Raw genomic sequence first — 13,621 nt, 5'->3', positions numbered from 1 at the left:
GAGGACGAGTCTGCAGAACTGCAGTGATTTAAAAAAAGTATAGGCAGATGCAGAAAACCGTCCTGGTCCAGGATATTTTACTAAGCATTCAGTTTTGTCACAGATAACAAGTTGCATCTCATGACGTTAAATATTCAAATTACAAGTATAAAACACAATCTTATAGAATTGAAAACTCTGCTTGAATTTATTGTCCGTCTATTTAGATTCATGAAATTACTTTTCTTCCAACGTGTCTCGTTATCTCTGCCGTAGTTCGCCATAAACTGACATTCCTAAGCAACCTTGAGAAGCAGCCCTGCTCTGAGATAAGAGCTTGCCGGTGGAAAGCATTTCATTTAGTGGAAAAGAATAACGAGGCACAAGCTGAATAAATAATTTTTATTGTGCACACTTTAAATATCAGAGCTGCTTTGAAGATTGTGGGATATCCTTACAAGGAGAAGACGAACCTCATCAGCCCTAAAGCATTAATTTAATGGATTCTGCACAGTTGAGTCAGAAAATCTTCCTGACTTTGCTATTTTAGGGTTGGAAAAGTAGCTTTTTATAATCAGAATAGAAATTAGATGTTTTTGTTTGAACTATAAACTGAGACAGCCATCATGCAAGTCCAGGATACTTGCAGCATGCCTCTGCCACCTCCGTGCACTTTCAGAGTTTCTCGCCAAGGTTTATAAATATCTGACCTGCAACAAGTATCTCAGCTCTGTGGCCTATATTAATTAGGTTTTTCTGTAACAAAATGTCTTTGATAATGCTCTTTTTTAAAAATCTACATATTTCTTATCATCTAGAACTGTCACATTTTAGACTTTGGTTGTGGATAAAACCCAGTGAGCATCAGGAGAAAGCTCACCGGGTGCAGAATGTCTTGACTGCTCGATTAAAAACCACAGAGAGTCTATTTTTAAGTGGAAGTGTTGCTGTTGTGCAACTTTCCAGGACTTCAAAGAAACAAATATGTATTAATAGTCTCGTTAGCCTGGAATGGCTTACAGGGCTAGTCTGAATAATTAGCAGTTAAATTGGTTCTTAATTTTGTGGTTAAGAACAACTTGAGCTTTGCTGATTGATGTTGAGTCTGTTTTCTTTTTAAATGATTTCTAAAGTCTTGCTGAAGTTCTATTTACACCGTGATTAAGCCAGCTGAGAACAAAAGCCGCTTCTGCATTGGGCTCTACTGAAACTAAGAGGATTTCATAAAGTGTGTAGGATCAGAAAGTCATTAATAGTTAACAGGAGCAGCTGACACTGACAGAAACATTTTTTTTTACCAGGAAATATTACCTGGATTTGTTTAAGACTCCAACTGTTATTGACCTAAATATTTACTAAAGGTTTGTGTTTGTCGTAAGACAGTGCAAATAATTCATAAGGAAAAGAGAAGTTGGTTATTTCTGTTCTCAAGTTAACTGAAAACAAAAGGACTGTGGCTCAGACTGTTTGTAGGATTATTAAGCAAGTGAATTTTTTCACTGCATCATAATTTTCAGGCATATTTCCTAACAAATTTTAGCGATGCTATCATAATTAAATGTTTTCCAGCGGTCGTCACTCATAAATACAACACGCTATGATCCAGCCCTTTGTAGTTTGAGATCAGTATCTATGGAGCCCAAACGGCATCATGCATATCCAAACTAGGGAGAAGTGTGCACACACCTCCAAACTGTGCATAAAAACTGTTTGCTGAATAATAGTCTGATTATTCAGACTATTTTTTAAAAGCAAAATAGAGATGCCAATCAGTGTTTAGTGATATGATTTGATTTTTAGGGTCCCTATTCAATTTGGTAACAATTTTTTATATTCAAACTGTCTGGAGATTCTGTTTAAATTATGTGACCACAGGAGACGACCATGTAAACAAGTAGAACATATACTATGAGGTTCCATACTGTACTGTTTTTATTATTTAAACAAAAACAGGTTTGTGCATAGCATTTTATTTCTTAAATTACCAATATTCAGATTCTTGGCTTTTTCTTAAATGTAAAAAAAAAAAAAAAAATCAAAGAATTATTCAAAATATAGTTTTACAAAAAATCAAGCAAACATTTTGAATTGATTCAAAATTCCCAGGACTGGGAATTGTGATTCTGTATAGAATTTTAAAAAATTGCTCTGTTTTTCTGCACCTCTAGTGCAAAATGCATTTATCTATGTCAAAAAAAAAAGCCCTGGCATCATATTTCACAATGTGGAGGAGAAAAAATGTGGGATGTGGCCCATAGTGATCATAACTGTAGCAGCAGTTGCAACTCTCCATTTACTCTCTCTGTTCCCACCCTCACCTTTGGTCATGCAATACAAGTTATGACTGACACCATAAGATGCAAGATTTTAGCAACTGAAATGAATTTTTGCCACAGGATCTCAGGGTTACGTTGAGTAGCAAAGCTGCTTCAGAAGTATTCAGTTTAAGTGTCGAGGTATGCACTGGTCAACTCCCTTCAGAGATTTTCTGGGAATGTCCAACTAGGAGACTCCCAGGAACTGCTCGCCTCAGAACGAGGAAGGGAGGCGATCCTGGGATTCCCTTCTGCATCTGTTACCCCCACAACTTGAGTTTGGATAAGCAGAAGCAGAATGGATGGGATGGTTGCAGCATGAGTCATAAAATTTGCTCCCTCAGTGGGATCAACAAGGTTTTTTTATGCATTGTGGATGATTTCTTCTCATAGCACTCATTGTGGTGTCTTCAAAGATGACTGGGGGATTTCTGGTGAAAACATTTACTGTTTAAGACTTTAAAAAATAAAGGAAATCCCTCTGAACTTGTTTTGAGAGAGAAAAGGAAGTCAAGAGATTTAAAGTTGAAGAGGGCACAGAAAATACGTCTGCTCAGCACAACTCCTTCCTTTACCAGACTGATGGTTTTCATCATCATAAGCAGTCCGGTTTTACTTGTTACATGGAAGAGAACAACCCTAATGTTGCTGATACTCAGTAGCTGCGTTTCCATTGACCATAACATTGTGCAAATTGAAAATAAATCCACTTAATGGTAGGGATGTCCTGATACAATGTGAGGACACAAAGTCCCGATGAGATAGCGATATTTCAACTTTGAGTATGGGCAGGAATCAGACGCACTTTTATTACTCACTCTGGTGTAGAATGTTAGAAAAGGTTTGATCAAGTGATAATACTCAGAGCAATATTCAACAATAGGTATGTGAACAACTAACCCATTTAATATTAACCAATTGGTTTGCGTATGCTGGATAGAAATGCTGACTAAATGCTGGAGCGACGTGCTTTTTTGCAAGGATGCAAGTATAAATAAATACTCTATTAATTAATTAATTTATTTTTTTGGCTGATATGGGACCAATATTGATATCAGATTGGGACACCAGTACTTAATGGAAACATGCCAAATTTCTTTTAATCCAAATTCTTTTTTGGAGTAAAAAGTTTTTTTATTTGTAAATGGCAGTTGACACCACCAGATGTCTCGTAGCATCGCACACTTCATCAAAAGTTGTGTTTGTCTCCAGTTTACCCAAAACGGCGCATATGTATGTAAATACTCCCAACTACGAGGGCCTTGTCGCGCCAACGCATCAAGACGCCAGTGTCTCCTCTGATGGCTGATGAGCACTGATGCCATGGCAGAAATATGAATATACAGTATATACTTATATTTCATGATGGGGTCTCAAGGAGGAAGTGCCTCAAATGTTCACTGCTCTGCTCTCCTAAAAGTTGGCTTGAGGAAGATGAAAGACTCTTCAACTGTAGGAGAATTCTTCTTACTTCATGTTCATGCAAGGGGGGGACGATCGGGCAAGGATTTGCTTTAAAAAGATGGGTTATCAGTGCCATTATGGATGATGACAAGCTTCAAAAGAACATCTGCTTCTTGCGGCTGTGCAGAAACCACAAACTCATCCCTGTAGATTTATCTTCCCAGAGGCAAGAGGCTTCATTTTTAGTTTCCTCCTCCCCGTCATTTATCAAAAGCTGTCCAGAGGAACCGTTTCATGTAAAGCTGAGCTTTGTGTTTGCTGAAAGTCCTTGTTTTTCATGCTTATCAATGATGTCAGAGTCCAAAATTCTTGACATGCACTTGTGGTTGGTTTTAAAAAAAAGAAAAGCTAACTTGGCACCATGCTGAAACAACAGTCCCTTCCCTATCTTGGCCTGATAAATTTGGGGATTTCCTCCCAACTGTCACTAACAGCTGAGCGAGCGCTCATGCCGACGTTTTTACATATCCTGTCCACCCTGCAGCCAGTCAGCAGATGAGGGTAAATAGCACTTAGTTGGGCCTAATGGCGGCTGAGTAAGTTAGACATGCTCATCAGTCATGCATTAGCCGAAAGATTTAGTTGCACTGAACCTCGCTGTGTATCATAAGATCAAAGAACAAAGATTTTACTCTTAACCTGACATCAATATGTGTTTTTAAGATTTTAAATTTGCTCAAGAATTTCTTTTAAATTGAAAACTAATTATCATTTTTATTGTTTGAGTTTACTAGGGTGTTTAAAGGAAAAGACTTGTTACTGTTGGGCTAAGTACAAAGTTTATTCCCTGAGATTAAATTACTTTAATAATATAAATATGAAATTTGATGATAATTTAGCTTTTTAGAGCTACTTTTTTCCTCATTTTTGATATTTGTTAAACAGACAGACCAAAAAAAGTCTGAAAAGCAACACATTTCCTGCAAATTAAGCTTCCTGTTCATCTAGAAATGTTTTGCTGCATTTCAAAGCCCCTTATTTGTCCTCGAAGTTTGTATGCAGTGAACAAAGCCCGCTCCACAACAAATCATTCCACCCAAACCAACTCAGGAGAATAATGCACTCAGCTTCCATGGCTGGCACAGTCATGGGAGGCAACAAAAGCCCCCGGGGTGGTGATTTAGAGAGAACCTGATCCTGCAGCATATGGTCCCAGTCAGCTGCAGAGCAAACCAGTTGGTGGACATGGAGTGGTCTCATCCGCAGGTTGCTGTCCTGAAGCAAAATTCTTTCAATATGTTAGTTTGTATTGCATGATGGGTAACATGCTGCATTGGTGGATGGGTTCTTCTTGAAACTAGACCAGATTGAACAGCTGCTTCTAAGTTCATTAAACTGTTGGTCTTCATTTATTGAGTCTTTGCAACTACGTCTCTTAATCACATGAGTGGCCATGACGGATTGGAGGTGAAAGTTGGCAGTATTGAATGGACAAGCTGTGATTGTTTTCCTAAGTTATTTTTGACAATATAGCCTTGGTGTCTACTTATTCAAGTCAAGCTCACCTAATTGGGGCTCTTCACCATTTACAACTTTTGTAAAAATGGCTAACTTAAAAACCGTCTCATACGTTCTCCTTCCTGACATGTTTTTTGATTAAATCGTTTCCCTTTATACCGGAGCACATTTGAAAGTGAACAAAGGTCTAGATGCTAACCTTTTTTTCTGTATATGGTAGGCTACATGATGGGGCTTTTTTTCATGGTTGCTAGGGGTTACACACGTCTTCTCTATAATGTGATATTTTGATTGTATCGTTCCAAACTTACTCATTTATGAAGCATATGAAAGTTCATCTTCTTACCTTGTAAAAAGCACTTGTTGAAAATCTGTGTACACACTGAGGACTGCCAGTCATTATTGTTGACAGCTGCTATTTATATTTGTCTCCTCATCAAAATGAATATGACAAAATGACAAGTTTGATGTGCAACCTTGTCTGTTTGTGCAGGACCTTATGACCATTTTTTACAGTAAATTCAACTAAATAAAAGCAGTATGGGCTATCAGTATCCAATGGAGTGGATTGCTTTCTGAAGATTGTAACGCCACAGGCAAAGGCTCAAAATTGTGAAACCATGCTTTACAATTTTTAAATGTACATATCTAAAGATAAGGCCTTAAAACATCTCAAATTCCTAAAAAATATTTAAATTAATTACATTCTGTGACTTGTGGCTGTTGAGGCAGCTAACTAGCTAGCATTTTTGCGTCTATCACAGTTGAGTGCAAATTTTTCACTGGTTGCTTGGACAATACTGTATTGGTCTTCGCTTTGAACTCACTATTTTTAAAATTAATTTTTAAATTAATTTTAAAAATTGCAATTTGGCCTTAAATATGTTAACCACAAGTCTTAAATTTTGTCAGGACAGGATTACGTAATCTAATATATTCTAGGTAATTTAGTTTTTTCTTCTGGAAATGTTCTGTCAGGTAAAAGTTTGAGTTTTGCAAATACTTCTTCAATGCATTCTGTGACTTGAGGTGGTTGCTACGGGTAACAAGCTGCTAGTATACCCTTGCTAACTAGCTTTGTTTGCATTTATTATTAAGTGCCAATTTATCACTGGTTGGTAGGACAATGTCCATCTTCTCCACTGGCTCACTACTGTTGTAAGAGACTTTGTGTAAGCAAAAGCTTGGTACTACTTGGGTTAATATTGTAAAGTCATATTTAGTGTGAGAAACACAAAGCTGTGGCTAAGAGCCAAAAACAGACCCCAGAAATGTCAGTTTTTATCCAGTAGTGTGACTAAAGCTCCTCTGAAAACTGTTGACGCTGCTACTACTTCGCACTGATCTATGAGCAGCTTTTGGTGCAACACAAACTCTGGAGTCTAATGTTTAATAGATTTTAAACACGGTGGTCAAGAACCAGTCTGACCTATTCTGGGTATCCATACATCATTAAAATGCCTCATGCAGGGTTTCCCCCAGAAAACTTGCTAAGTCCGGTGGTTGGGGCGCCAAGGCGGTGTACCGGCAGCCCACCGTGTTTTTGTATTAAAAGATGGTAAGTAGACAGGAAAGGTAAAAATATTACTGGGTAATTATATGTTATGGGAAGACATCACCAGTGAAGCAATATTTAAACCCACAACTAGGCTTAAAAACAACAAATCAAAAAATACAATTAAAATGAATAGCAATTATTTGCACTTCTTAATCAGTGGCTTCAAAAGGCCCCCCAGGGCTTTGGGGGCCCCATAAACATAGACCACAGATATATAAATGTAGCATTTGTTTATTGAGATTATCAATGCTGCTGAATTTGATTTAATGGCTTCAGCATACATAAATTAAAAGATTTTAAATTGTGTAACATTATATGCAAGATTTTATGGAGCTGGAAAGTTTACTTTGTAAAAGTTCAAAGAACAACATTCATAGTTGAATGGGTTTGTTACCATAGCAACAATCTGATGATGTGAGTTTAATCTTTGAGTTTGAGCTCTGTTTGCCCACAAATACAAATTAGTAAACTGCAATTATAATTTATTGACTTTTAGGTTGGCCAATTAAACTACTCCCTTTCTCCCAGATTTCACTAAATCTAACACAGAAGCTGTTTTTAGCAACAAAAGGGTCAAATTCTGCTCCAGGCCTCAGACAGCCTTGGACCGGCCCTGCATGATGATGTAAATTCACTGCACTGTGCAGAGATGCGCAACAAACGGGAGATTTAATGTAATGCTGGTATTGTGGCTTTAGTAACTCTTCCATTTCGTGTCTGTTGAGTTTTTAATACACAGAAACTGTTCAGGCTGCTCAAGTTTGTGGGACGAGATTTTCAGATCTCGGCGCGGCAGCGAGCATTAACTCTGGCCGACTACATAGACAAAGCATTTGACATGGTTTGTTGCACCGTTTAACCGGACATATACTACTACTATTACTAAAATAATATAAAACCAGCGTGATGCGTGACTACGAGGAGAGCGCGAAAGTTTCCCACAGGACTGAGAAACCTGCATGATGAGGTTAGCGCTGTTTTGTTAACCACTAACGCTCCGGCCAACCGGGACCATAGACATAAACTTTACAGGGAAGACAGAGCCACACGCTGTGCAACGTGTTGAGATGTAAATAATTGCAAACAGACGCCCGAGTACAAGTTATTCCTGCGGTTCACGTAGAGCTGCGCTACCAGAGCTAACGCGGTTCGTTTTAAACTGTTACCTTGATGTAGAGTTCTCCAAAGAAAAATAACTACCCACACTGGGTTGATGTAAACATCCATACAGGTCAGCCTGTGTCTGCGCTGAGGTTAACTTAATAAAGCAGCTGCAGCATGCAGAGGCGCCAGTTGTGTGACTGGTCCACTCTCCGGCTTTAAATGGATAAACTATAAACTTTTTAGAAATAAATCTGCTCCGTGAGTGAAACGCGGCTTAACAATCCGGCTTAACGATTTATTTAAAAAAAGGAGAAAAAAAGCGATATTTTTTATTTATTTATTTTTCTTCCCCAATTATTAATTTTTCTAAAATTAAAAACAAGCGACGCTTAGCCTGGCGGGGGGTCTAGTAAAACATGGCGGGCCGCCAGGCTTACAATACACTTGGGGAAACCCTGGTTTATGGTTTTAGGTTGTTTACTTTTTGTTGGATCCAACTTTTGGATGTGCTGTAAATCCCATCTGATGTTGGTTATACTATTAGCCAGTTGTCAGGTTTGGTTAAATCTCTTTTTAGGAATCATTTTGCTCTGAGGATACCTTTAAATGGTGCAGATTTCAGTGAGGATTAGAGCACCCTCTACATCTTGTCATTACAACCTCAAACAGCCGTTTGCTTTCTGCTTCCTGGCTCTCCGCCCGGCTAAATGGATTTCACCTTATAAAATCCATCACATCCATCAGTCATCACATCTTGTCTCCATTCTACTCTAACGCTGATTTACTGCATCTGGAACCGACGTCTCTGTCAAGGAACCACACAAAGCTTTGATTCAGGTGGATCATGATCACGTAGTTTGAGCTTGGAGGGAGAACAGGGGATGAAATGTTAAAACTTCTGACTGGTTTCACCTTTATCATGTTTACCATTGCAGGAATTGTCAGCTTTTCAATTAGACAATTTTCATTTCACCTCAAATATCTTGCTGTCTGTAGTTTTTCTCTTAAATATATATTTTTTTAGCACTATAGTCAGGTATTTTTGAAAGAACAACATGCTCAGAGCGGTAATTAACCCAAATCTTTCTGTAAATATGTTCTCCAGATGCATCCTTTACTTTTTAGTAAGCGTGCTCTAAGACTGCTTTGTTATTGTTTTAGGCACTAAAATATCTATTTTGTTATTTCAAAAAAGTTATTTGCCATTTTTGATGCATTTCAAATGTGTAAAAAAGGTTAAATGAAAAATCTGCAGAATGTACTTTTTTTATAACTTAAAAAAAAAAAGATTAATCATCAAAATAATCGATGTAGTAAAATATTTTTGTTGCAGCACTAGTTCAATTTAATCATTTTCACACATCAACCGAAACGGATATTTAATGTAGATTTAATAATCACATTTTAAGCAATAAAATGTTAAACGGGGGTTTACTTCAATATTTTTTCAGTGTTAATCCACCCTTACTCTGACCTGGTGGTTTTTATCCATCCGGGTAAAACCTGAGAAGCTTTATTATGATTTTTATGACTGAATGTAAACATGGATTTTGACAAAAAGAAGGAAACAAGTCACGTTTTGTGTTATTCGGGAAAGAAGAAGGTAAGACAACGTCATTAGATTGAAGTCTTTAAACGGCGCTGTACTCAACAGTGTTGTCAGAAAATCTATTAAAGCCGGATGTAGCCGTTTAATTGACCACTTAGCGATCCTGGGAACACAAAGTAAATCAATGAGCTTCTACCAGCAGGTTCTCAACGTTCGGCTTAAACACGTTTTCTGCACCTACAGATTCCCGTCGCGTTTGTAGAAACTTGGAAAAATGAAGCTGCAGTATTTTACAAGCATTAGCTCAGATTTGCTCTCATTTCTTTGACATTTTTGCAACCTTTTCATGCAACTCTGTCATCTGTGATGCTTCACGGTGCCAAATGAGAACAGATACAAACCATCCGAGTTAAAGTTTCTCATGGTTTCTCTGAGCTGCTTATTTTCTGTTGCAGCCCTGTCAGAGCAACGTTGATCCTTGTCACATTATCTGCCGGCTCTGTGCTGCAGAATAACATCAGCCATCCCTAATCTGATAAAGTGTGCTACTGTTTCACTCACTGTTGTAGCTACATACAAGCAAACACTTTGCCTCAGTGTGTTTAGTTGCAGCTAAACACGCCTCACTAACATGCCTGCTGTTGTCAGGTGAGTCCTCTTGAGGCATAAAACTTTAAAATTAGTGAATCTTAAAATACACTTAAAAGCTCTCTAAATGTAACTTGTTCTGAAACAAGTGCCTTTGAAGTTGAAGTTTTTATATTAATCGTAGATCTTTATATCAACATTTGCGCCAAGCGGACGAGTAGAAATTATGACTGCAATAATGGTTTTACTAATTGATAAAATAATTGGCACAGTCTGCATATTTTTCATTTAACCACTTAGACCTTTTTATATTTTGGAGTATTAGAAATATTCCAACGAAATTGAACTACAAGCAAATAGTTCAAACCATTTTAAAATAAGAAAATAAAAATCTTATGACCTAAAATTCAACAGCATTGCATTCCTATAGCGAACGTTTGAGTGTTTATAGTCATTGATTAATTTTTGCATTAATAATTAATAATTATATAGGTAAATATCTAATAGGAGATTTTTAATTTTTTTGCAGAATTTGAATCAGGTGAAGCTAAAACTCCCACTTGAGAATTACAGTCAAAGGCTTTTTTATTTTCAATGTAAAATGTATTTTGGGTTTATTAGTGCACTGAGTGTGTTATTCTTTTAGCATATCACTCTTTTTAAGTGTCTACTCCAGTTAATGATTAATCAAGTACCAACTTAGTTGATGATTGTTTTGATTGATCACAATTAATCTGATTGTTTCAACCCTATCAAAATTTGCTGATTCTTGTCTTTTTTTTTTTTACTTTAAACCTAAACTAAAAACCAACAGAAACCCAGTGAGCTCAGATTTTCTTCTACATTAGAGAAAATTAGAATGGGTTTTTACTTATTATTTTTTCCTGAACACATTTTTGTCCACCCCGTTTTCAGGAAGTCCTTTGTCACAGGTCCTGTTATCAGTTTTATATGCTGCAGATTAGCTGAGCAGTCTGTGCTCCAACGTTTAGTCTGCACACTTGTAAAGGTAATCAGAGCTGCTCCCATCACTATCCTCTGCAGGAGAAAACCAAGAATACTCATGTTTGTTCTCTGATCACAAGCAGTTTCTAAAACTGTAATCAGTGTAGAATAATACAGTTCATGTTGAATTTATTTAAATACTCTAAGATTGTTCATATGGGAAAAGTATCATTCAAACTGTTTTTGATTTGTTTTCAGAAGCAGAATAAAAGTTTTATACATCACAGCTTTTGTTTTGTTCAGAATGACATCAGACCAAGTATTTGAGATAATTGGATGCAGACCAGTCCTAAAAAACAAACAAACAATGAAGTAGACCTTTGCTGAATAACCTAAAACAGGGGTCCCCAAAGTCGGTCCTCGAGGGCCGACATCCTGCATGTTTTAGTTCTGTCCCTGGTGGTAGTAACAACCATTTCAGCATGTCGGTGTTCTTCTTAGAACTGAAGAGAACTATACAAAAATCTCTGAAGGAGATACGGAGCGCAATTTCCTTCAAGAAATGTAAACAAACATAGAGTTGCATCAGAGCTTAGCAGTTATAGGATTTTTCTTTTGTCTTTGATAAAAGACGACAAGCCATTTCTGTCACATTTGTTTTGGTTTTATTTACCCACAATGCTCTGTGCTACAGTCAACTTCCTGATTTTGGAGCAATCCCCAGTCTAAAGTCATGTTCATATATGCATTTGAACAGCACCAGAGTTCTCTTCAAACAAACTGAAACGTAGGTTTTTAGGCAGACCAGAGTTTGCTGTTTTTAATGTGCATCAGAGTTTGATTACACATTCACACATCCCCAAACGAACTGGGGTTTTATTAAAGCAGACTGAATATGGGTGGTGTGAAAACACCCTTAAATTATTAATAGAAGCTTTTTAACACAGATTAATCTGAGCAGTTTCAAAGAGTTCAGTTAAGGTGTGATACATCTTGCTATTTCAGACTTCTGCAATTTTAGCATAGTTAGGCTTTTGCTACGTAGAGTAGTATTTTCTTAGTGTTTACAAAATATCCTCGTGTTTCTACTGGGAACCCAAAATATTACTAGGAAAAGAAATTTGCTCATAAGATGCTTCCCTAACTTTGATTTTAACAGCTACATGTTATGTAGGAGATTTGTCTTTATTTTTAACAAGTTAAACAAGTTTTTTCTTCTTGCTCATCACCATTAAACTGGTTAAATGTGGTAATTTGCTTTAATTTGTTTTTACTTTCTTTTCCAGGGGGCTTCTCGGTGGTGTTCCTGGCTCGGACACACAGCGGCGTCCGCTGCGCTCTCAAAAGGATGTACGTGAACAACGTGCCGGACCTGAATATCTACAAGAGAGAAATCACGATCATGGTGAGAAGTTTTCTGTTTAACTGAACAGTTAGATATTTACAAGGCTTGCAGTGCAAAAATACAAAATCCTGTCAAGTATTAATGTCTGTTATCTAGTTCAAGTATCTTAGTACACTCAAAACAAGACAATACTGACTCTCAAGTAACATTTCATCAAGCTATGAGCTTGTTTTAAGTCAAGAATTCTTGAAAATTGATCATTATTACTTCCATTGGCAGATTTTTTCACTTATAACAAGACATTTCATTACATCTGTGACAAATCACATCTAAAACACGTTTTTTAAAACCAGCTTTTATAACAGTTTTTATTTTACATGTTATTTTTTTAAGAGTTTGATGTACTTCGTGTACTCTTTGCGTTTTTACTAGATCCCTGTAAAGTGTTTTTGAGTGTTTAGAGAAGGGCTATACAAATAAAATGTATAATTTCCTTCCCCACATTATGTGAAAAAAATCTGTCAGTAGAACTAGAACTTTTTAATCAATATTAACTATTATTGATTTTAAGCCAGCTCTTATATCTTGCTGAAAAGGGTTTTCTTAAGTTACTTTTGTCTTATTCCAAGATATTAACAATAGAAGATGCTTGGTAATCTGTACAATCTGAAAATATAACTTCCACCAGTTTCCTGGGATTTAACTTTTCATACAGTTTTGCTCCTAGAGAAGCACAAACCCTCATGGCTCACAGTAAAACATTACATCATGAATCAGGTTGCATCTAAATGTCTCCGTTGTCCCCGTTCTGTTTCCAGCATTTTCAGGCTGGTGAGAGCGAAAGGCTTTTAGCTGAGCGCAGGCGGACATGGGATTAATGCACCTGGTCGATCTACAAATGACTCTGATCTATCACGCATGACTACTTTGGGACACTCAGACTGTTTTCGGCACTAAAACGATCGTATTTTTAATATTTCTGAAGCCTCACAGACACTTTGAGCCTGAAGGACCGTTGTTATGAGCGTTTGACCCAGAGAAGCTCGATCTGAGCCATCCAGCCTGCTTAGTGAATCTGTTTGCTGTCTCATCATCTGGAACAATGTGTTACATCTACACACACACCCACACACACACAGCTGACCTTAAACGTTGACACAGCTCAGGCCTGTTGGGACATTGCCTTAGGTGTGCTGGTTTCCACAACACACCACACTTATTTATCATGCTGGCTCTTTAACTACCAACAAACAGCGTCACTTTAAAGAGTCGAGTAAATAAAGTGAAAACTGTAAATTAATAACGGACGATGACAC

The 13,621-nt window shown here is 37.2% G+C and overlaps 1 protein-coding gene across 3 annotated transcripts in view; it reads left to right on the top strand.

Annotated features, from left to right (window-relative positions):
• bmp2k (BMP2 inducible kinase) overlaps positions 1-13,621 on the top strand; it is a 55,563-nt gene that overhangs the window by 14,101 nt on the left and 27,841 nt on the right. For all 3 annotated transcript variants that reach the window (XM_023344089.1, XM_023344088.1, XM_023344090.1), the window contains exon 2: positions 12,247-12,365. In XM_023344089.1, the coding sequence (XP_023199857.1) occupies positions 12,247-12,365 (119 nt within the window). The remainder of the gene's footprint in view (positions 1-12,246; positions 12,366-13,621) is intronic.

The sequence above is a fragment of the Xiphophorus maculatus genome, chromosome 12 (genome assembly GCF_002775205.1).
Source record: "Xiphophorus maculatus strain JP 163 A chromosome 12, X_maculatus-5.0-male, whole genome shotgun sequence".
NCBI lineage: Eukaryota > Metazoa > Chordata > Actinopteri > Cyprinodontiformes > Poeciliidae > Xiphophorus > Xiphophorus maculatus.
The sequence above is the reverse complement of the archived record's forward strand: the minus strand, read 5'-3'. Positions and strand labels throughout refer to the sequence as shown.